This window comes from Rhinichthys klamathensis, unplaced genomic scaffold (assembly GCF_029890125.1).
Source record: "Rhinichthys klamathensis goyatoka isolate OS25496 unplaced genomic scaffold, OSU_Roscu_1.1 h1tg000027l_1, whole genome shotgun sequence".
In the NCBI taxonomy this organism is placed as follows: domain Eukaryota; kingdom Metazoa; phylum Chordata; class Actinopteri; order Cypriniformes; family Leuciscidae; genus Rhinichthys; species Rhinichthys klamathensis.
The window spans coordinates 658,409-684,802 of NW_026606577.1; the positions used below are offsets into that span (position 1 = coordinate 658,409).

Here is a 26,394-nt window from a genome sequence, read left to right on the forward strand (position 1 = left end):
TCCTACTCAACACACATGCCCACACTCAATCAACACAAACACACAATCACATGTGAGATTTCAGGACACCGGTGCCTCTCCATGGGGTTTCACCTAGGACATGGATTTGAGCAGGAGCTTCACCAACTGTGCCAGTGGAAAACACATGCTAATGTGAGAGGAACGTTAAAGATTAGAGGCATATAGAAAGCAATCTAAATAAAGCAACACCGCCAACTATTTCACAACCCAAAGAAAAAAAATCTGAAATTATATTTTGCATAAAAAAGTAAAGCCATTAAGATTTTTTTATTTATTGTGGCATTGTTTTCAAGACAATTAAACACAATTTTCTTTCAATTTTTATTACTGTAATATGGTAAAATCAGGAAATAAATAATGATGACTAAAAAAGCCTTATATTACAGAATATAAATAAATCAGAAAAGTACCATCATTTTTTTGTTTGTTTGTTTTTTTGCTTTTTCTGTACTATGTTAATGAATGAATATCACAAAAAAACATTTCCAGGTCACATTTTACCCCAAAATCAAAAGAAAATAAAAATCAATCAAAAGGCTTTTTTTTTTTTTTAAATTAAAATAATTTTGTATTGGGACATTATTTACACAATTAGACTCTTAATTAAAAAAAAAATAGTTTTCTTCATATAAATTCTCATTAGAAAAATAAATAAAGTGAATATCACAAAAACATTTCTGGGTCACATTTTATATTTTATATTAAGAATATATATATATATATATATATATATATATATATATATATATATATATATATATATATATATATATATATATATATATATCCATTACAGTAATACTATAAAAATACTCAAAATAATCAGCCTATATTAGCCTAATCAATCATGCCAGTGGAAAACACATGCAACATGCTAATGTGTGAAAAATGTTAAAGATTAAAATGCATATAGGAAGGAATCTAGATAAAGCAGAAAAGCTAGATAATTTAAAGTTCATAAACTAAAGGTTTTAGCATGTCAGATTACTTATAAGGCTGATTGTTCCTGGAACTCCAAGGAGGACCCATAAGCATAATCGTGGGCTACGGCTACTTTCAATGGCGCTAACATCGCAGTAATTTTGATGAAAGGTTTGTCTAATTATGCACAAAGATACCCCTGATTTGAATCGAATTATAACACACACCCTTCCCCAATTTAGACATCTAGTAGCGTTATATTTGCAGCCATTGAATGAGCTCCCCTTTGATAAGAGCCTGTGACATGGCAAGAGTAATGATAGCAATAATTATAATGACGACAATAGCACACGATGTGTGTGATAGCATGGTGCTCCTAAAACGGCTGATTAGGAGCTGTGCTTCCTCGTATCTGCAGAAAGCAACACTTCAAAAAAGACACTTCAAAGCTCTGTTAGTGCATCAGTGCAGTGTTTTGCAGGGATCAAGCTTCAAACCCTGTCCGCCGCTAATGCTACACGATTGTATGTATTTGCTAGCATGAGTCTAATGTCTGCACCTCCTTTCTTCCTGCCTGTTTAAGGCTTTGAAAGTTGAATTATTGGTGAGGGCCGTCTGCAAGGAAGTGATGGATTATGTAACAGTAGCATAGCGGGTGCCCAGCTAGAGTCATTGCAAAACGGCTACAGAAACAGCATTAAAATGTATTGCTTCAGAAGGGATGCACCCCAGCGGCTGATAGCTGGTTTGAGCTCTTCTACTGTACAGCGGATTGGTGCTGACTGTCTGCTCGGCCTTTTTAATGCGTCAGCCCTCTGGGAATTTATGTGTCGGCACATTGGCTTGGTTTCTGCTAAGGCTACATACAGTGATATGATGTTTATGCTAATCAAAGCGTTTGGAGGGCAAATGCATCTTTTCAGCACGAGGCAGAGATTTTATGGCTCGTTTGTTTTAATGATAATACTGTAGCATAACTTTTTGAATGATCAATATTGTTGTTAAATAGATTTCTATTAGAGCTGCACGATTAATCGTTAAAAAAATTGCGATCTTAATTCACACACTTTTCTGTCAGGACCACTATCGTCAAATACAATTGAGAATTAGCATACAGTTTGGATTGGCGGTATGGTTCTGTTCTGGGCAAGAACTCCCTGCGCATCCATGCAGCCTAGCATGAATAAGAGCAGCGATAACCCCCCTTAGGGTAAACAGAACACAACCAACATGAATGTATTGCAGATATCATTAATTCAAGATTTTAAAGAACAACTTAATTTCGAAAATTTATTCTGATTCAAGGGGAATCAGAATGCCAAATCCTGACTGACGAGAGGAGGAGCTGGGGAGGGAGGAGGGTAATTCGCTCCTGAGAAACGCGATAGCTGCTGATAAAACTGAAGGAGTTTATATATGCATGCTGTGATAGGCGTCATATTCCTATTGGTAGACGTGGATCAGCTGATGCGAGCTTGACTAACGTGACCTGCCAGAACTGACGCTACGCTTGATATTTGACAAAATAATACCGGAACATTCAAATTCAACATTCGTTGGCGCTGCCTTTGAGCCAGAGAGAGCAGTTGTCATGTGTAGTGAAACATCTTCACAAACAGTCTTTTCAACCACACAGTATTACAAATATTCTTATTATCACAGAAGTACTGGGATAAAAGTTTATAGTTCGGATAAAAACACTGATTTCAACAGTAGCGATCAAAATAGAACAAATCACCTTTAGAAAGTAACTTGGCACTTCAAATAACGATTACATCTATTACGTTGCGACTAGTGACTGTTAGAAAATGTATTTGTCATTGAATCATTCATTCAAGAGATTCATTCAAAAACGCTGATTCATACAGTAATGAAACAAGTATTAATGAGTCATTGAATCATTCATTCAAACAGAGTTTTTTAAATAATTCAGATGAATTAAACATTTTAAATAGACTGCAGCAATTGGCAATTTGTGAGAACCTCTAGTAAATTTCGGTATTTTGTTTACTTGTGTGTTCAGAATCGTGGGAGAATCTATATTTGAAACAAAAAAACTTGTGATTTTCAATTTATCCAGAAGTGTGCAGCTCTATTATGCCTTAGAAAATTATGTGGTTTTACCATAAAATGTATAACATCAAATATTTGTTTTCAATATATTAAAATAATAAAAACATTTTCACTGTACCATAGTCTTAATGAGTGAATCTCATAAAAACATGTTTAAGTCACCCCCCCCCCCCCCAGTTTGAAAAAAAAGAAAAGTAAAATATCTTTTATTTAATTACATTAAAAAAGTACTGACTTTGTAACTTATTTTTGTATTATTTTCATGACAATTAAATACATTTTCCCTTAAATTTTCCATTACTGCAATGCCATAACATTTTACAAATTTAAAATAATAAGCATATATTAAAAAGGCAGTACAACAAGAATCAAACATTATCATGTACTACCTTCTGATATCATATTGTATACTGTGGATTTACTATAGTTCATTTATATATTAATATATAAATATATATAAATTAAAATTAAAATCAGGAATGTGCTAATGTAATCTACAATTGTCAAAACAAAACATGTCTGATGAGGATGACAGTCTGGTTGAAAAAAGTCGGCTCACCCTGTTATTTACAACTAGAGAACATCTCACTGTGAGATGTTCTGTACCAAAAGTTCTCCACATGGAGTTCCATAGACGATTAATCAGGGATAAGGCTCAAAGATACCAGCTTAACACTGTTGTCAAGGTAGAGTTCGCAGATTCGCGTATCTGATTGGATTAAACCGAGCGCTGAGGTGTAAGTGCAGTAGCTCGACGCCTTAACCAGGGCAAAGGGGAAGTGATAAATTAACGACAGTTTCGAGTTCAATAAAAGCAGGGCGACCAGACAGTGAAGGGCTGCTTTGGAGCAACAGGAGAGATGAGTCAGACCTGTTGATGACATTTCTAACCTCGGCTCTCCAGGGCTGCCCAGACACACAGTATGTAGGTCAAACACATTTAGACACGGCCAACAAAGAGGTCAGGAAGCAGAAACGGAAAAAATAATACATAAAAAAAGAAATCAAAAGGAGTGTAAACAGCAGACAAATAAGGGTTAGAGTGTACACTACAAAAATAATTGCAATATATATTTTGGTCTTGTTTTCAAGAACAAAATAAAGTGGTAAAATAGAACTTTTAAATAAAACAAAATCTAACTAATCAGCATAAAAATAAAATCATTACAGCAAATACTCCAATAATGAATAAATGGGAATGGGAAATCGGGAAATGGGAATCGTGTTTAATTGTTATGCCACAATGCAAAATTTTCTAGTACCAATTAAATAACATGGTATATGCATGTGATATTCAGACATTATCATAAATTGTCTGAATATTTTTATTCTTTTGGGGGGCAACTAAATCATATGCTACAAACTTAATCAGTATTTTTGGCTCATTAGCGGTGATTTAAAAAAAAAAAAAAGTAAAACATTCAAATTGAATCAGCCTAAATTAAAGACAATACCACCTCAAATACTACAATAATATGTACATAAAGTTTTATGCATTAAAAAATGCGAATTGGGGAGGGAAATATTTTTATCACAATTAAATCCCAAGAAACATTTTTTTATTATTATCAATGTTGAAAACAGTTTTTTAACATTTTTGTGGAAACATTTCAAACATTTGTGGTAAGATTAAAAAAGAGAGAGAAATTAATAATTGTATCCATCAAGAATGCATTAAATTGATCAAAAGTGACAGTGAAGACATTTAAAATGTTACAAAAGATTTCTATTTAATAAATGCTGTTATTTAACTTTTTTTTTTCCATCACAAAAAGAATCCTGAAAAAAAATGTATCATGTTTTCCAAAAAAATATTAAGCAACACAACTGTTTTGGACATTGATAATAATACTAAGAAATGTTTCTTGAGCAGCAAATTTCTGAAGGATCATGTGACACTAAAGACTGGAGTAATGCTGAAAATTCAGCTTTTCCATCACAGGAAAAAATATATATTTTAAAATATATTCAAATAGAAAACAGTTATTTTAATTCATAATATTATTTTACAATATTACTGTTTTTATTGTATTTTTGATTAAATAAATGCAGCCTTGGTAAGCATAAGATACTTTTTTTTTAAGATACTTTTTTTTTAATGTTTCCAAACTTTTGACAGGTACTGTATGATAATCAAACATTAAAATCCCATTGTAGTGCCATTTGATGTCATCACTGAACAACGGTACTGCCACATTACTTTCTGAGAGGGATATAATTTACACAGTACAGTAGCTAGAAACTGTTTTTTTTCTTCAATAAAAATATCTAAACATCTCCCAAACAAGATAAATCTGAGTGGAATGCACATTCATAATCTTCCTCTAAGTGCTTTTCTCTTATAATCTCAAAGACATCACAGGGAGAAAATGTCCGCAGGAACATATGGGACACAAAACAGGGATGTGGGATGCAGAACAGATCGGATGCGGATCATTCTGCTCGGCAGCATCTTCACATGTGGGCCGAAACGCCAACGGGTCGACGCGTGCGCGGATATGCCCGTGAGCGCGCGGGTATGTCAGCCAGCAGCGGGCACATGCATCACATAAGCTGAAACCCGAGCTGCCCCACATGTTTTCAGCTCAACCGCTCATCTCAGGCCTGTCCTCGCTGCTGTGAGTTCTCACCCATCATGCTCTTAACTCTGGCTATCCGCTGACTAGGGCAGCGATGGGTCGTAAATCTTTTTCCCCAGCGGCAGGCGGCCAACATGCCCCACATAGTGCTTATTAGAATGAGGAGGATGGTAGCTGACAAATACCAACTCCTTGCTGCTTTTAATGCAAGCGCAAACGCTCCCCCAATAAACTTTGCATCAACATGAAGCCGAGCCGAGACCTCCATACGAGAGGGGATAATTACACAGAGAACTGATGCTGTCTCATCTACACCCCTGCTGACTGCTTTATTAAACAGATTCATCATTCCATTTCGTTTCAGAGGCCGTTACGGCTGAGAGGCGAACGGTTGCCTTGCAGGAGCGCTGGGTTGATGAAATAACAACTGCCGCTGTGCTGTTTCGTGCTCTCGCACGAGGGGCTTTTCCAGGAGCTATCAAGAATATGTGGGTGATTAGCCTGAAACCGAGAACAGATTTTAAAATCACGACAAAAGAACACTGGCTTCTCAAGCATAGAGACGGGCGACAGAGAGAGACGTGATCTGCAATGAATCACAATTACAAAACAAACAATCAAAACACTTGTATCTCTTTAATTCTAAAGAAATATAATTTAATTCTAAAGATATATATATGTATATATATACGCATTTTCTTTAGAATACATAAGCTATTTTATAAGTTTATACATGTATAAAAAATGATATAAGTTAAATTAGATTTAGATAATTCATTATATAATACATTATCTTCTATACACCCACACACACACAGAATTAAATATAAAATAAGTCAAATGTAAAACTATAAAATAAATAAAATATTGTATTATATTAACATAATATATAAAATATTTAAATATAAAAATGATTATATAGAACTATATAAAAATATTGTATGCATGTATATATTAATATAATATAGTATATTGTAGTATAAAATAATTAAATATAAAGTAATATAAATATAATAATTTGCATGGATTGCTTTATATTACTTTTAGATTTGGTTTTATTCTTTGTTATTTTTCTGTAAAATAACCAGTATTTGAAGGTTGAGCCACAAGCTCATTGGCTACTGATCAGCTGTCCCTAGAGAGAATGATGGGATTGCAAGCAGATTGAGTTAAGGACCTTAAAAATCGTGCCCTGCATGGCGCTTCATGCTTCACAGAGTTTCATGACAGACCTTTGTATTTTTTACAGAGCAACAGTACTAAACTACGCTCAGTGATACTCAGTGATGAACTACAATGCATTCACTGGTATATTGAATCAAGATGGCAAAATGAATACACCGAAGAAAAAAAAAGTTACTGCCTTAAATTTTTAAGTACAATCACTTGGATTTTTAAATCATTTCAACTTAAATTACATTAAACTGACTTAAAAAAATAGTTGAATCTTGTATAATTAAATAAAACAAGTGGAAATTGCTTAACTTATTTTGATGAGTTAAAGAAATGTAAAAATATTTGTTGTCATTGATCATATAATTTTTTACAGTGTATAAGAAACTCTCATATGTTGCTCATCAACGCCACATATACACTCACCTAAAGGATTATTAGGAACACCTGTTCAATTTCTCATTAATGCAATTATCTAATCAACCAATCACATGACAGTTGCTTCAATGCATTTAGGGGTGTGGTCCTGGTCAAGACAATCTCCTGAACTCCAAACTGAATGTCAGAATGGGAAAGAAAGGTGATTTAAGCAATTTTGAGCGTGGCATGGTTGTTGGTGCCAGACGGGCCGGTCTGAGTATTTCACAATCTGCTCAGTTACTGGGATTTTCACGCACAACCATTTCTAGGGTTTACAAAGAATGGTGTGAAAAGGGAAAAACATCCAGTATGCGGCAGTCCTGTGGGCGAAAATGCCTTGTTGATGCTAGAGGTCAGAGGAGAATGGGCCGACTGATTCAAGCTGATAGAAGAGCAACCTTGACTGAAATAACCACTCGTTACAACCGAGGTATGCAGCAAAGCATTTGTGAAGCCAGAACACGCACAACCTTGAGGCGGATGGGCTACAACAGCAGAAGACTCCACCGGGTACCACTCATCTCCACTACAAATAGAAAAAAGAGGCTACAATTTGCAAGAGCTCACCAAAATTGGACAGTTGAAGACTGGAAAAATGTTGCCTGGTCTGATGAGTCTCGACTTCTGTTGAGACATTCAGATGGTAGAGTCAGAATTTGGCGTAAACAGAATGAGAACATGGATCCATCATGCCTTGTTACCACTGTGCAGGCTGGTGGTGGTGGTGTAATGGTGTGGGGATGTTTTCTTGGCACACTTTAGGCCCCTTAGTGCCAATTGGGCATCGTTTAAATGCCACGGCCTACCTGAGCATTGTTTCTGACCATGTCCATTCCTTTATGGCCACCATGTACCTATCCTCTGATGGCTACTTCCAGCAGGATAATGCACCATGTCCCTGGATGTGCATCCCACAAATCTCCATCAACTGCAAGATGCTATCCTATCAATATGGGCCAACATTTCTAAAGAATGCTTTCAGCACCTTGTTGAATCAATGCCACGTAGAATTAAGGCAGTTCTGAAGGCGAAAGGGGGTCACACACAGTATTAGTATGGTGTTCCTAATAATCCTTTAGGTGAGTGTATGTACCACTATGAATATGCAGAAATGCGAGTAAGATACAAAAGCTACAGTGGAGGGGAAATTAAATTTTGGCCTGTTACTTCCATTAAGCTATGGAATGTTTTCATGAGACTTGTTCCACAAATTTTGTTCCACTGAAAAAGTGACTGCTTACTGCTTTGGAACGCCACGAGGGTGAGTAAATAATGACAGAATTTTCATTTTTGGATGAACTTTCCCAATATATGGTTCTAGCAGGACAGATGTTAACAAATCCGGTATTTCTCAGCTTTCTTGCTCTCTCGGTCTACTCAAGTCTCTCTGATGCTCTTTATCTTTCAGGTTTTCCCCTACGGCCACCTAACCTCTCTCTTTAAAGCTTTTCTGGGAGACACAGAAGAAGAAGAAAAAAATCAATGTGGTTTAAAAGAGCCTGAAATCTCTCCTAAAAAATATTAGAAAGAGGAAAGAGAGATGGGACGTCTTTAGAAGCCGAGAGAATCAGCACCACAGCATCTTTCCTCTCCTCTTGTTCCTTTTAAATAGAACAACGGTCGGCCTTGACAATATCTCCACACTCTAACGGGCGTCTTGTTCCGCAAAAGCATTCAATGGTTTCCCCCACGATCACGATCGAGGGTGTGACAAGACAAACGGGGGAGGCATTTCTGCAGATTAGGCTTTCATAACAGAGATTGAAAGAGCAGAGGTTCACGAATTACGTGAGCGATGGAGATGATGGCTTGTTATTGTTCGAGCTTGTTTGGAGATGAGTAGGTGAAAAAACAAGGAGCAGAGGAACTAAATTGCAGCTGTTGAAATCTCCCAAACTGGGTTAATTGCTCTGGGATGGGGAGAGAACATGGATACCATTAAAAAGACTTTCCCTTTCATAATGACTTTCTCACCATACCTGCCCAACGCCCAGAGGGAAAGACATTCCCTGTGTTTCGTATGCTGTTTGCTGTTTGATGATATCTGACAGAGGAACTCATCTGAGAGAAACATTGATCTAAGTTTCACCTGTCCGTATCTGACACAGAGGCAAAACGCCAGCCATAAGGGATGATACCGAGAGTCGTAGCAATAAAAGTGTCTAGCATCTCTTGATTCTGAAGTGACAGGTGCCTCTAGGGTAACAACATCTGCACTTTTACATGATGGAAAGTGTCAGGATCAGTAGATTAAAAACTGCAGTAGTTTTTGCAGCTCAAGTGGTAGATCACAGTGTTAGCAACACCAAAGTTGTTGGTTGGACTCCCAGGGTACCCTGCCGTTTAAAATTTTGGGGTCAGTAAGATGCTTTTTTTTGTTGTTGTTGAAGGAAATGAATAATTTCACTCAAAAGTGATCGTAAAGGCATTTACAATGTTACAAACAATTTTTATTTCAAATAAATGTTTTTTGAACCTTCTATTTATCAAAGAATCCTAAAAATCACGATTTCCACAAAAATATTAAGCAGCACAACTGTTTTCAACACTGATAATAATCAGAAATGTTTCTTGAGCAGCAAATCAGCATATTAGAATGATTTCTGAAGGATCATGTGACACTGAAGATTGTTTTTGTTGTTTAGAATCTAGCATTCCCGTAATACTTTTGTCTTTTATGAGTTTAATAAAGAACTCTGTCTCGTCTTCTGTCCAAACATAGCACGTCATCTTTAAAGAATGATCGTCTTTTACATACACCAGGTGACCTGTAAATGCGAAATATCCATTGCAAATATTCCTTTTTCGAATTGCCTGAAAAATCATCCTCAAAAAAAAACTTTTTGCGATATATGTGAGTTTCTGAGAAATTGACGTCTTTCCATTGGGCGTATTTTTAATTCTGCAGAAAAAAGAAAGTCATTCATTTTTTGATGGTGAGGTCGAGTAAATGGCAACAGAACTTTCATTATTTAACTGTCGGTGAACTGCTCCTTTAAGTAATTGATTGAAGTCACTCAATATTAACCCAATTAAACTCTTTGTGCTCTTTCGTACCCCTGTTTAAGCATCTTATGCCAACGTCAGGAATGGCTGATCTTGTTTCCTTCCACTTGTTTGTATTTCAGTCTGTCAGCGCAGATTTTTCTAAGCTCTGATGTCAGTTGTTGTGCTGACTGTGGAGGTGTATCCTAATAAGGGGCAGATGGACAGACGCAAGACTCTTACCAGGCTTGAGACTTCCTCCTGGGCACGTTCTGTCGGCTCCACTTGGAGTGAGGGGTCAGGTGATAGATCAGCTGCCTGCAGATCTTCTCAGTGGACTTGAGAGCATCAGACTCCTGCAAAAGCCAGGATGAGAAGAAGAGGGTGATGAAGAGCTATTCTGGGAGAGAGGAGGGCTTATGGTCACTGACAGTGTAATCTAAAGCAACTTGGATGTGTACCATGTCTAGTGCTATTAAAAGTGTTAAACAGAAGTAAACAGTCAAATGAATCTGTGAGTGATGATTTACTTTAAAAAGTGTCACACAAGAGTCCAGTGCTTTTTTAGACATTTTACCATAGTCAAGAGGTGCTGTTAGGCATGACACGACACATAAGCAGCACTCATACCGTGGTGAAAAACAATGTAAAGTGGCAACAGCACAGCATTAGTTTATTGCTTTTATAAAATAAAATGTTTGATAAAAGACAGCAATGTTTAATTAAAGTTATTAATAATAACGATCATTATGAATCAAAAGTTTGGGGTCGGTTAGATTTATGAATAGAAGTTTTTGAAAGAAGTCTCTTATGCTCACCAAGGCTGCATTTATTTGATCAAAAATACCATACAAACCGTAATATTGTGAAATATTATTATCATTTCAAATAAATGTTTCATATTTCAACATATTTTAAAATGTAATTTATTTCTGTGATGCAAAGCTGTATTTTCAGCATCATTACTCCAGTCTTCAGTGTCACATGATCATTCAGAAATCATTCTAATATTCTGATTTGTTGCTTTAAAAAAATTATTGCTGCTTAATATTTTTTGTAGAAACAGTGATACATTTCTTCAGGATTCATTGATAGAAACTTCAAAGGAACAGAATTATTTTAAAATTGAAATCATTTGTAATATTATACATGTCTTTACTGTCACTTTTTATCAATTTAATGCATCCTAACTGAAAAAAGTATTGATTTCTCTCTTTCTTTAAAGGGGTCATATAATGGTGCATGCACTTTTACAAGTTGATTGTACTGAAATGTGTGTTGGCAGTGCCTGTACACAACCATCATATAATGATAAAAATCCATCCAGTGGTTTTGTTTTAATCTCCTTATATGTTTTCCCCTGCCTCAAATCGAGCCGTTCGAGCCTGTGACGTCACACGCTCGGAAGCCCCTCCCACGATTGTTGATTGACAGGAGCGTCTCAACACAGACCCGCCCTCGCGGGTGAGATCAGCTCCATGAGAGAGCTGTCAATCATAGTCTGCGCGGACCAGAGCGGTCATTGTTGAAATGCTGGAGCACTGTCTATGAGCAGAATGGCGTCTAAGCGATTGTGGTGTTCTGTTCTTGGGTGTAATAACGAACACAGTCATTTTAATGTTCCTAAATCCGAACCGCTGAAGACGCAGTGGCTGAGTTTGTTTTCGAAGGGAATATTCCCCACGAGCAACGTCAATGCTTTCATATTTGCGCGAATCATTTCTCACCAGACTGCTTTATAGACGAGGATCAGTATAAAGCTGGATTTGCTAAGCTGCTGCTCATGAAAAATGGATCGGTAGCTGCTACCAGATATTCGTGTTCCTGCTGAATCTCCAGAAGAACGGAAGTGAGTGTAACGTTTTATTAAACTTTATATTAATATATTAATCTTTGCAAATCGCTAGCTGCACGCTTCACAATGAATGCGTCTAAGGTTTACACTCAGGGTACATTACGGCATGTTTTCTATGTATGACGTTCTCAATATAATTCATAATCCCACGTTTATACTGAACAACGCGTTATGGTTATTGAGTTACAAATGCGCCAGAGCTCTGGTGTACGCACAGAACAGAGGGGCGGAGTGAGCAAAGCTCATGATCATTTAAAGTCATATGCACTGAAACGGCGTGCTGAAAACAGAGCTGTTTTTGACCAGGTAAAATAAGTGTTTTCTTACAATACTCATGAGAATTTTTAATTAAAGTATATTACAAACTTTTAATTTAGACCCTAAAGAATCATATTAGCTTGTACAAAAATGGCATTATATGACCCCTTTAAAAAAAAAAAAACGTACTGACCCAAACTTTTGAAAGATATTGTGTGGTGTTCGCAATTTGTCAAATAGTGTTGGACTCTCTTTAATTTATGATGATTTAAATAAATAAAGTAATACTGGAGTAATAAGAATCTAATGAGAATGGGAATAACAATGAAATGTTAATTAATTCAAATTTTTGGGGGAAATAGGCTTAATTGTCATTAAAATAATGTCATATTGTAAAACAAATCTTAATGGTCCTAAACATAGGGTTCAATTTCTTAATGTAAAATATAATTTAACCCCCCCCCTATATATATATATATATATATAAATCTATATCATATTAATTTTTGTTAAAAGCAGTACTCTTTCTAAACATGTAGCTTAAGATAAAGATGAGAGTTCATTTAAAAGGTCTTAGTTATTCATGCCATTTTGAACTGCTGGGTGAGAGGTTGGTGTAATATGATCTCAAGTCCTCTGCACAACAATGCCTGCAGCCATTGCTTCAAAACAGGCTTTGGCTCGCCTCTCTCTCTTTAAACGGATTGGCCGGAGCAGAGCTGAGCAAATCTAATCAGCGCTACAGCACAACAACGCAAAGCGAGGCAGGAAAACACCTTTGTTTTACTGTCTATGGAAAACACAAAAGACTGGACGAAGCCATCGACTGGAGTCGGCTAGCTAAGAAACGACACATCTTGGTGGCATCCAGATGGCTATTAAGTCAAAACAAAGACATTTGTCAATCTCTATTGCATATTAAGTTGGCTGCTGGTAGCAGTGAGTGACAGCAATTATCGAACTATTTTTATTGATCTCCCACTGACTCCAGAGGGAGTTTTATCATCGGAAGGATTTACGCGAACTTTCAATCAGGGACTGAACATTAAGACACTATTGCTCAATACACAACTGCCACGATTTAATGAAAAACTGTCAATTGCGAGGAATTAAATCACTTAAATGAAAAACAAAATATATGTGCTATGCACAAACAAAAGATCATTAAAATGCCTTTCCATATTTCCCATGATTCCCATCACTAAGAACTGCTGCGTTCGAGGATCAGCTGACTCCTGGGAATCAAAACTTCATTAGATGGTGGTGTACTGAGACACACAGTGACCTGTCTTACAATCAGAAGCTACTTTAAAACCGTAGCTCACTAAGCAGAAGATGTTAAGCCAGAGACGGACGACTCGTAGAGACAGACCACACGCAGCTATAATACTGAAAGTCACGCTTTCAGTCAAAACAGCTAATTGCTTCATAGCCTCCTTAAAATAATAGTGACTTGTGAATGTACAGCAGCACGAATTAATAAGGCTAAACCTAGTACCATTGAGGCATGGCAATGTTTTTCTTCCAACATATTGGATTATATAAGGGAATGACCATATGTTAAAGTCCCCATGTAGTCAATCATTTTATCCTTTAAAACTCTTCTTTGATCACCAAAATTACATATTTAAATGTTTTTTTTCCTTGAAACAAATTCTTCATGCCTTTAAATAGCTTGAATGTAACTCTACATTTACGAACTGATTCATTGAAATGAATAAGATTTGCCATAGCTACATATGAGTTTAGTGAGTTTTGAAACAGTAAATCGTTTATTTTTGAAACACTGTACAAACAAACTAATTCATTAGAATGAATCAGACTTTCTGACTCTACATACGATTTCTCTACTTTTCGTTACCCTCCAACACTGATTATATAACAAAGTCTAACAGGTTTGGATTTCAGGCATGACATCTGAATGGCATGAATCCATTTCTTTGAGGAGCATGGTGGCTTTTCTGAGCTCAATAGGATGGGATTTTGTCTACCTGTCAGCCGGAAACTGATGTTTATAAAGTCAGAAAGGAAGAAAAGAAGCAGAGGAAATTTAGAGCCCTTCAATCCCTCGCTCTCGTTTTCTGGGTTTAGAAGCTTAGCTCTTCAAGGCTTCTCCTGTTGAGGCGCCTGCTAAGAGTCCAACTGAGATCAAAATCCAGCCTGAACACTCTTTTTGCAATGTTAAAATACTCCCACTAATCCCACTGTCCTCCTCAGACCTGATTCAAACTTGTTTTCCTCGGCAAACTCAAAGCTAGAAGGTAAATGCTAATGTTTGTGACGGTGCTTGCTCAACAAACGTTTTACTTGGGTTTTATTACATTAAATGGATCTATCTATCTATCTGTCTGTCTGTCTGTCTGTCTGTCTGTCTGTCTGTCTGTCTGTCTATCTATCTATCTATCTATCTATCTATCTATCTATCTATCTATCTATCTATCTGTCTGTCTATCATCTATCTAACTACCCACCCCTATCTATCTATCTATCTATCTATCTATCTATCTATCTATCTATCTATCTATCTATCTATCTATCTATCTATCTATCTATCTATCTATCTGTCTGTCTATCATCTATCTAACTACCCACCCCTATCTATCTATCTATCTATCTATCTATCTATCTATCTATCTATCTATCTATCTATCTATCTATCTATCTATCTATCTATCTATCTATCTGTCTGTCTATCATCTATCTAACTACCCACCCCTATCTATCTATCTATCTATCTATCTATCTATCTATCTATCTATCTATCTATCTATCTATCTATCTATCTATATCCAACATTCAATGTTTGTCTTGCATTTCTAGTTAAAAATTACAGTTACATGTATTTATTTCAATTCCAACTATTTACTTCCTTGCATTGAATTGGAATATGAAATTGGAATTTTGATTCTCAACTAAATTCTGAACCCAGCGTTCTATACCGACACATTGACAGGGTAAAGATGCTCAATGAGTTGCATCCTAATTAAGTCTATTACAATTGTTTATGCTTGTGACGTGCTGCTCTTCTAACTTATGTGAGCTTCACATTGATTTACTGTCAAAATGGGCCATTGCAATACGTGACAGAGAATCGAAAAGCAATGCCAGAGCCGGCCGTTTAGTCAGTGACCCCTCTTACATTCTTATTCAGTGAGTGACGGTGGGTTACAGTAGGTTACCCAAAATGTTGGCTAGAATCTTGTTTTATCAGATGTGCACACTGACTGACAAAAAGTTTCCTCTGCACTTCTGTTTACATGAGAAATATGTTACCCAAGTTCATTGGGAAAAGCATGACTGTGGTGACATTTCTGCAAAATTATATTACATTGCTACTGTCACTTTTTGTGACAATTCCAAAGTCCATTGAGTGGCACTTAAAAGCGTTCAGTTTTATCCAAAACAGATGAAGGTGAATCTGAAAAAAGATCTATTGTTGGTTGTTAAACGTATTGCGGCAGTACAGAAGAGCTAAAAGCTTAAATAAAGGTGGTTTATCAAGTTTGAAAATAACATACCACCTATACTGTACACTTAAAGGAACACTCCGACTTTTTGAAACTTTAGCCTATTCACCTTATCCCCCAGAGTTAGATAAGTCCATACATACCTTTTTCATCTCCGTGCGTGCTGTAACTCTATCTGACGCACCCACCGCTAGCCTAGCTTAGCACAAAGACTGGATGTAAATGGTTGCAGCTAGCATACTAATCCAAATAAGTGACAAAATAGCGCAAACATTTTCCTATTTACATGTTGTGATTTGTATAGTCACAGAGTGTACAAAAAACGAAGTCACATGAGACACAGACATATTTTAACCGTATAAATACTGGGAACTATATTCTCTGAAGGCGAAGCACTGCTACTTGGGCGGAGTGATAACCGCAGCACCTGAGACGCGCCGTGGTGAGGAGCAGAGAGCGCGTCTCAGGTGCTGCGGTTATCACTCCGCCCAAGTAGCAGTGCTTCGCCTTCAGAGAATATAGTCGCCTTCAGAGAATATAGTTCCCAGTATTTTTACGGTTAAAATATGTCTGTGTCTCATGTGACTTTGTTTTTTGTACACTCTGTGACTATACAAATCACAACATGTAAATAGAAAAATGTTTGCGTTATTTTGTCACTTATTTGGATTAGTATGCTAGCTGCAACCATTTACATCCAGTCTTTGTGCTAAGCTAGGCTAGCGGTGGGTGCGTCAAACAGACTTATAGCACGCACGGAGATGAAAAAGGTATGTATGGACTTATCTAACTCTGGGGGATAAGGTGAATAGGCTAAAGTCCCAAAAAGTCGGAGTGTTCCTTTAACCGAAATGAAAGAAAATGTGAAATAAAAACACATTTGCTGAAGCACCCATGCCATTTTACCTTGTTCTACAAGTCTTTGAGCTCTTTTATAGTGACCTACCGAGCAAGTTTAACTGATCAGAACAACCCTCTGGTGCTGTTCAATTCATTTTTGACCGAAAAATCTTACGTTTAGTTTTTTTATTTTAGATTTTTTTTACTTCATCGGAATGGTACGAAATCTGGTAAAGGTTTTGGCACTTGCTGTGTGAACACACACAAAAACAAATCATGTACATGATTCGAAAAGCTTAAATGGTCCTGAAAAAAATAGTCACACATGAATGGGAGACGAATTTCATCTATTGGAAACGTTTGGTAAGGCGCACAAACAAATTCTCACAGCTTGTTTAGATTTATGCCTTTGATTTTCTTACAGTTTTAGAGTAAAACGTGTTTTGGAAAAAATATATTTCATATAAAAACTGAAAATAGTATTTTTGTGTATTTTTCATAAGAATAAATGTAAAATTGTATAACTTTTTTCAACTTTAAAAAGAGACCAAACTTAAAGGTGCTCTATGTAGCTTTTCTTCTAAAATGAATCCTTTTTTATTGCCTGTGTGTGAAGGGGTTGTAATCACACATGACAATGATCCACTTGTCGGGTTTTGCTATTACCTCTGAAGGCCAATATTCGTATTTATATGTGAAGTCTCCGGGTCGGATTTACCGCGAAATCCATCGGATGTGACGTGCATGCGCACTCCCGAGCCTCTCTCTTTATATACAGTCTATGTGACCGACGGCACTGCAGCTGACGACATGGAGTCTGATAACACCCCAAAACGACCTGCCTCCAGCACAACACAAACTCCACCACAAATATATAAAAAACAAAAAAAAGTTTTATCTGCTGAAGCTCGTCAGGCCAAACGTGATTCTGATCGACTCAGGACGAAAACACGGATCAACATCGGCAGAGCTTTTGAATTATTAGTAAACTCTAATGAAATAGCAAGGTAAACTGAATGAGACATGGAATGAATACAAAAGACTGTTCCAGGATAAGAAAAAGTAGGTGCTTTAGGATGTATACTTGTTTTATGTACTAGATCTACTGTCTAACGTCACTCATCCCACTACTATCATATTGTTTATAATACACATTTCCAGACACGTTTAGTACAGTAATGTTACTTCCTACGATCTTACTGTTACACTGACATTGTTCAGTCTAGTTCACCGTTTTCGTTATCATATTATACATTCACCTATGTTGACATTGCTGATTGTGAAAGATACACGAATAGTTAGTGAAATGCCTTATGCTAAATAACATCACATGTCGGCTAAATGCAGTCAATGTAACGTTATCATGGTACGAGCATGGAGCATTAGTTCAACGTCAAGCTGATAAAAGTAGCCTATTATTGTAACGTTGCAGTGGGCGTTTACATGAGTTTCCAGCATGTTGTGTGATGCTTTCGCCGTTGCATTGAAAGTCTCCTTGTGGCCGGTAGTGAATGCTCGCTCTTGAGATCGCACACGCACACGAGCACGAGCGCTCTTGTTGCAATCTGAAACATCACCACTAGAGGCCGCTAAAAAATACATAGAGCACCTTTAAGTCTGTGCTCCAAAGCATTCAAGATTTACCACAGTTTAAGTAGGAAATTAAATTTTCAGGTCCATGCTTAAAAAGTGAATACATAGATTATAACTGCTGTATAAATAAAATGTAGTGCCATAAAATAGTCCCGTAAAAATACAAAACATTAAAAAAAAAATATTATCGAACTAAAATATAGTGCAATCATTTCATTGACCGACACGCAAACAGTACCAAAGGGTTAATTGATAATCTGCCTCAGTAATCCTAATTTATGTGAAAAGGAATAAACGTTGTTGGAGTTTTACTGCATTTTATCTTGTACAGTACCCTATATATAGGTAAGTTTTTGGAGTTTTGCAAAAATGTTAGCAGAGGTAAGGTATATTTAGGTAAACATATTTAGGTTGGAAATATGACAAATGTTGATTCTATTTGCTATTCAGAAAAGTCAAGCCGTGCCCCTTCAAGTGGATCTATTATTGGAAAGTGCTCCTCTCGCTGGCCTTTCTGTCCAATTAAGTCCAAACAGGACTGTGGAACTTCAGCATGGAATGAAAACATCACTGATGGCTCTCTTGAGCAAAATAAAGGTCACTTCCATCTTTCTGTACTTCTCACGCTTTGCAAACTAATTTTGGACAGGGCTGAAGCGCGAGCTCCCGAACTCCAGTCCCGGCCGTGGGATGACAGCTGACCGTGGTCTAAATCATTCGACGGGGGCTGCAGAATCGGCCCGCCAAGCCGCTTACCGACAGCTAAAAATAAAAGCTCTACATATCTGGAGACTGAGTAATGAACATGTGCTTAGGTTTTGCTCCAGCTCATGCCGGGATCCAGAGTTAATGTTGGCGGCTGATATCGAGTCGAACCCTTCGACTAGCCACCTCATGAGTTTGTGTGTACAAACTTATTATTGTGCTGGTGGCTTACCCTCTTTGGACACTGCATGTCTCGGGCCAAACTGAGCAAAAGCTCATGGGAAATTGGATCCACTAGGTTGAGGAAGGCAGCGTTCTTGTAGAGGATGTCGTTGAGAGATGTTCCCTCAAGACCCAGGTCCTGTCGAGAAAGAACGAGAGAGAGAGATTGTTAAGCATGCAGGATTACAAATTCAAGTAAAGGTCACTGATAAACCTCGATATTCAACAACTTAATCCTTTCATCCTACGCCTCCAATCTCCATTCGCCAGATTACACGAGGGGCTTTTTTTGAATGACATGCAGATAAAGTAATCTTTGCATCACTAGTTTACTTCTAGTGCTTCGGAAGAAAGAAAACTCGAAATAGAAGCCGAACGGTTTGTTGATTTATTGCTGGACTAGCGCTGCTAACCTTTAAGTTCAGCTTCTTTACGTAAGGCAGAGAAAGTGTGTGCAGACACAGTGACAGCTTATTAGTCGGGCTTATCGTAGACAGCTAAAGTGTTTCCCCCCACTGAACAGCCGAGGCAAGCAAGTCTGATACGACCAACAGGGAAAGAAAAAGAGCATGTGGGAGAATCAAGACAAAAATCCCTGAGGACTAGGTTTCCTGTTTAATCCACTGGTCTGCGCAATTAGAAGGGACAAAGCAAACATATAGAAGTGAATAAGAGGGCGAAACACATTTCATGCATCGAGGCAAATGCCAGCATCACAAAGCAACAACTACACCACCCTGTGAGTCGAATCAAAAACAGATCCCACTGAAAATGATGAAGAAACTGGCAGGCGGAGGAAAGCTGCTGAGTCCAGGGAAGTGGAAACTCCCTTTGGGTTTCACGCTGATATATTGCACTTCTTTTTCTCAGGGATTCCCTGCCATCTGGAAGCTCCTCCAAGCTCTCTATTTTTCATGTATAAAGCATAGTGTAAGCACGGGTCATTTCTGTTCTGCAGTACTTTAAAAACCTCTAAAACGAATATTAATGCATTGTAATTTAAGAAAGCTTTTCTATAAAAGTGTCTAGTAGGATTTCCGCAGGAAAAAAAAACTCTTTGTACTGGTAAAGAAAATGAATACAATGCCAGGAATGAAATTAAAAGCTCAAGTTAGCCAAAATCCACTGAAATGATTCAAGTGAAATGATTTAAAATTCATCCCTATGCTCCTTTAATTGTGATCAGTGTTATTTATACTTTTATAGTATTTATCAATATTTTGAATTACCTTTTTATTTGTATATTTCCAGTTTTCATTTTCATTTTAAGTCATTTTGTTATGTGCTTAGCTTATGACATGTTTCAACAAGTTTCAGTTTTTCATAATAATATTTATATTTGATCTTATTTCAGCTTTATTTTAATTACCAAAAACTATCGTTTTAGTTAACAATAACAAGACTGTGATAAATGTAAAAAAAAAAAACTCAATCTTAATCCGATATGTTTAGACATACATGACGGGGACATACTACAATAGGAATGACCCAACCATTATGGCAAAGCCGAGTCATATCTGGGAGATTAAAGTGCAATCAAAGAGACAACATTTTTTTATTTCAACGTTATTATGCAACCACAAAATCTTTGTAGCATTGACATCCACTGCATGTGCTCAGTAGAGCATGTAAGCGGAGTTGTTTCCTGCCTTTGCTCAATGAGAGTCAACAGCGGAAAATAAATTGCACTCATTAGGGCACAGGAAGAGCAACAGCAGAGATAAGGGATGTTGTTTTTGTCCTCCTCTCTCACTTTCTTTCTCTCACTCTCTCTGGGGCAAAAGGAAGCATTCTGCTCCATCCTTTTGACCCTCAGTTGATTAACATCCAATCCATTTTTCCCTGAACAGAAAAGCTGCTTTTCAATGCGCAGGAATTCCTTTCTTTCAGCAACCTACAGTCTTCGAAGGTAGCAGGTTTGCCTTGATGTGACCCCTCTCTTTCCTTCAACAGGGTGTTAAGAGCTTCCAGGGCCGGGGTGACGTGAGGGAGACGGCTCCATGTTTGGAAAGCTTTTCGACTGGCTGGGCATCCAAGTGACAATGTGCCATATCTAGACAGGGATGAAACTGTGGACTGAAAATTCACTGTGACTAAATCGAAAATTCCCACAGATATTAAAATAATGACTAAAATAATTTGAACAAACTAAGCGCCACGTGCTTATGTAATTAATATTTCTATACACTTTTTAAAAGAATGGGTTCTATTTAGAACCTTAAACCTTGGGTTCTGTCAGGCGCTTCATATAGAACCTTTTAGGGGTTCCATCATCGGATCATTTCACGGAATTAGTTTTAATTAATATTTTTTTTTTTTTTTTTTTTTAACTACCGGTACATGTACTTATAGAGTTACGGTTAGAGTTAGGGTTAGTTATAGGGCTGCAACGATTAGTCGACGTTGTCGACAACGTCGACAATAAAAATTTGTCGACAAATATCTTTGTTGTCGAGTAGTCGTTTGATCTCACGTGACCTAATGTAAGGGCCTGCAATATCGCGATTTGACCGCTACGGCGCTGTAGCGCTAGAGTGTAGTGCAGCCCTTACAAATGCTATTGCGGTAGAAGAGAAAACAGCGCGAATTATGACAGTGCAAACGAATCCGAACTAGCAAGGTTTAGGTTTGGGAAAGTTTCACAAAACTTCAAATCAAGAATGCTGTCGTGTGCAATACATGCAAGGCGGAACTTGCTTTTCTCCCGTGAAAAAGCACAACATGCATGTTGGAGTGCAAGAGGAAACATCCCGGCAAAAGAGGAGCCGGTGAGAAGTGAGTGTTCTCCAGCTGGAGCTTACTAACCAGCGGTAAATCTCTCTTTATTAGAGAATGCAATACTACTAATAATAGTAATAATATTATCAATAGTAATATAATTACAGTAATGTGATGACTTATTTTGCATAGAATAAAGCTTGATCGAGCTTAGGAGTCAGGGCTGTTTTTATTATTGTAACACTATTAGTATATTAGGTATTATTATAGGCTAGTCTTATCACTTGCCTGTATTTTGTTCAATAATCATGAATACTTACAAAACGAGATGTTATATCCTTCCTATGATATAGGAAGAATATCATGGCAGTTACTTTATCATACTATAAATTAAAAGGTGAATGAGAACGTCTCTGTCAGCTCAATTGTCATGTAAAAAAAGATTGTAATTTTATAATTATAATAATTGTTTGCAGATTAATATTTTGCCATTCTTTGTGTCCTGAAGTAAATGTCCCTTTTTCTGTTTCAGTTCTAAGAAAAGCAGTGGGCCTATTAAACAATGCTTAGAGAGCATTTGTGTGTGATTTGAGTTGGACCGAAATCTGAAAACTTAAAGAGAATGACCTGTTTAGTTGGCTCAAAGTTCATTAAAACAACTATTTCAAAAGCTGAAGTGATTTTCTTTTTTTATATTATAGTTAGAATATGTATAACTCAATGTTTTAACTAATTGGAAAAGCTGAATAATCGTTCCAAACTTACTGATTAGTCTGCAAAATAATCGACGATTAGTCGATTAATCGTTCTAATAATCGTTAGATTAATCGATTATCAAAATAATCGTTTGTTGCAGCCCTAGTTAGTTACTTGTAATTATGCATAACTTACTGTTATTACTAAGTCCATGTAGAGTGTAATACGTCACCTTAAAATAAAGTGTTACCAATGAAATGCAATACTTTCATTTACAACGCTTCCCCTTATAAATAATCCTTTTGGCATAAAGGGTTCTTTAAAATTGATTCAAGAACATATGGTTCTCTACAAAACCCCCAAAAGTTGGATGTTTAAGATGCTTAAATTACATTAAACTGACTTAAAAAAATTAGTTGAATCTTGTTGAATCCAACTTATAAAAAAGTTGAAAAGTGCTTAACTTATTTTGATGAGTTAAAGCAATGTAAAACATGTTGTCATAATTATTGTTGTCATTCTTATTTATCATATAATTTTTTTTAAGATTTTGATTAACTCATTTGATATCCATTTGACATCTTTATCCAATATATAAGACATATATGACAGCGGCATTAAAATATTCTTCAGAATTAACGACTCATACAATATGGCAAGGCAGAGTCATAATGGGATAACAGAAAGATTAAAGTGCAAGTATCACATACCAACAGGTATCAAAACTTGATCCTTGAAATTGTGCCTAAAATCAAATGGATGAAAAAAAAAAGCCATATTTAGAGACTTGGGGGGGTAAACAACCACCTAGCAACCACTCAGAACACCTTAGCAACAAAATCGCAACGTCATGGCAACCACTTGGAAACCTTAGCATCATTTTGCACAGACAAGCAAACTGACAATCAAGCTGTACTGTTTTCATGTTATCAGATCTCCCATCATTTCATTCTGTTCCAATTATCTTTTGATTCAGATGCCCAGAATCTCCTTCCAGATGTTCAACAAGCTAGGAGACATCATTAGAAAAAGACTCAAGTTGCACAAAAAAGACAAAAGAGGCTTTTCTCAGCCCCTTTTATGCAGTGAGTGTGCAACTGGAGGACCCTCATCTTCAGGTTGCATGCATTGAGATGTTCCTGTGATTTGAGGACCCTCTTGGCAAGCTAATCAATAAACACAATTCAATGACCAAAAATCCTCCACGAAGTCCTATACGTGCCGATTCTCTCATAAACACTTCAAGCTTGAACTGTGGTGCCTTCATTAGCATAAGCTGGATCAATGAGTCTGCACCATGGCCTTAGTCTACGCAGATCTGGTTTGCTATCAGGATAAATGGAGCACTGAGGAGCCTGTCAATCACCAGCTGCAAAATCTGAGCACTACACAAAGACCTCAACTGTTCAACCGCTATCAAACCTCTCAGTCGTGATCAGGAAACATCCAGTGAATAGCTTTGGAGAGGTGGGATTTGCTCTGAACAATTTGTGACATCCTGAAAGTCTAGTCGCAGTTCATCCTTTTTGACAATTGCAGTAAATGAAAAACATCACTGTAAAGCACCTATAAGCTGGTTTGTCCATCATGATCAAACATACCACAGCAAATTAATAATCCAGCGATCTTTATGTTTACTATATCATAAATAATATACAGTTATTATATATTTAACAAAACCTAACATGGTATTCCTTCTATTTTGTAAAAGGTTATTTGAAGTACATTAAACAGTAAATATCATGCTGTATTATGATACTCATTTAGTACCCTGGCTGACACATGTCAAAGCACCATGGTATTACCATCCTGTACCATGCTACTTCCAAAGTACTGTTTGTAAGGCTTGTAACTTTAACTGTTTTATTTCAAATGCAGTTAATTATTATTTGATTGTACCCATTTTATTGTATTTTATTAGAAATATTTGAATTTGTATAGAAGTATCATACTTTTCATTGCAGACTTTAGTATCTAAACAGTTTTAGACGCTGACAATTAATTTTAAACACTAGGAGATGCATGTGAGATTTCTACTAGACTATATATATATGTATTTCATTGCAGTCTATGAGACACAGTACAACACATTTTTGTGATTATTCTTTTCTTAGTGAAAACATCATGCTGCAACAGCATCATCATCATCATCAACAACAACAACAACCTGTAGTTCTGTCTAAAAAATATATACAATCTGGGTTATTAATAAATGATGTTTTGTACCTTTCTAAGCAGTTTCAACACATCGATGGCTTGTTCCCCCTTCTGCTCCTTCAGCAGGGTGTGGATCTCCCGAACCCAAGCCACTCTCCGGACGTAAGGGCTGGGACTGGATTTGCGCAGCATTCCGGGGAGCTTGTCGGACTTAAGCATCAGAGAACTGAACAAAAACTCTCCTCTTCCTCCACTTCTCTTCTCCACATCCCGTTCATGATGCTGTCGATCCCCACGAACGACCGTCGCCTGGCTGTCTAAACTACTTTGCCTGGTCAACTTGGATCCCATGTTTCAACTTTCCAATTTCTGTCTAAGTATCAAATAATTCAACGCTGTTGTTTCATAAAGCATGCGTAAAGTAAACCTTATAATATTTTTTTACTGAGTGCACGCTCATAATTGCACTTCATCTAGTTCGGTTGCTCGTGTAGGATCAAATTCATCAAGTAAAATGCATATTCATCGCACGAAAAGATTAAAATGTCACTTTCCCCGCGTTTCTCTTGCCCCTGTGAACCTCTCCGCGGTGTTTGTGTTCTTCCAGGCTTCATCACATGCCACGCCCATGTCTCACTCGCTGTCCAATCAGAGCGCTCGACTCCCACATGTGTTGATGATATGAAGCCCGTTCTGTCCTGTCAGCACGTAGCCTACTGTATAGATACCGAATTGTGTTATTAAAAAAATGATATAGTAATAACCATCAATACAACCTAAAAACTAATCAGAACAATTTCACAGAAATATTTCCAGTGATTTACAAAAAGTAGGCTAAAATGATGTAGGCTACCATTTGGGCCCCTGTGGTAGACATAATGTTTAAAAAAAGACCTATTTTTTTATAGCTGGTTAATTAAAGTAAATGAAATTCACATTTATTCGTATTAGTGCTTTTCACAATACATATAATTTCCAAGGAGCTTTACATAAAAATGCATGAAATTTATTAAAATTTAGAATAATGAGAGGTGACAGTGTCAAATAATCTCCGTATGTCAAAAATGTACACAGTTCTAAGATTATACAAATCATGAAGTTTGCTAATAGGCTATCACATATTCATTTAGGCAGAAACAATGATCTGCAGAAATTAATGATGCAATAATTACAAGCGACCCTAATGATTAGGCCTACAATCTATAGAAAATTTGGCAGTGGTCCATACTGATTCAGAGTTGCCGTCATCTGAAGACCTCATTTGGCGGACATCTGAAATCTTCATATGAGGCTGGATCCAAACTGGAGCATGCAGGCGTACTCTCTATACCGTGAGATGGGCATCCCGAGATAAAAATGAAAAGCAAATGGAAAATAATAAGCATAGCTGCTGTTCATAACATTTCAAAGCAAAAGATAATCACATGCATTTAATCTGATATAACTGGAGTAAAAGGCTCTGCGGTGCATTATGTGAATGCTTGGCTAAAGAGATGTCTGTAATCTAGATTTACTGAGAGATTGAGTCTGAGCCCCGAACATTATCAGGAAGGCCAGAGTTATAGGAGCCAAATGTGAAAACACTCTCCCTCCTTTAGTGGACTTGGAACTTGGATAGGTACTACCAAAAGTCTAGAGTTTTGTGACCTTAAAGAGCATGATAGATTGTAGGGCGAAAGAAGAGTGGTTAAATATACAGGAACTAAACCAT

At 36.9% G+C, this 26,394-nt stretch overlaps 1 protein-coding gene across 1 annotated transcript in view; it reads right to left on the reverse strand.

The window, feature by feature from the left end:
- The window catches only part of lrrc75bb (leucine rich repeat containing 75Bb), a 33,239-nt gene extending 7,938 nt beyond the window's left edge, over window positions 1-25,301 (reverse strand). The window contains exons 1-3 of the mRNA XM_056243747.1: window positions 24,753-25,301; window positions 19,123-19,251; window positions 10,416-10,528 (exon numbers count right to left, since the gene is read on the reverse strand). Coding sequence (XP_056099722.1) covers window positions 10,416-10,528; window positions 19,123-19,251; window positions 24,753-25,034 — 524 coding nt within the window. The 5' untranslated portion in view covers window positions 25,035-25,301. The remainder of the gene's footprint in view (window positions 1-10,415; window positions 10,529-19,122; window positions 19,252-24,752) is intronic.
- Between the last annotated feature and the right edge of the window lie 1,093 nt (window positions 25,302-26,394).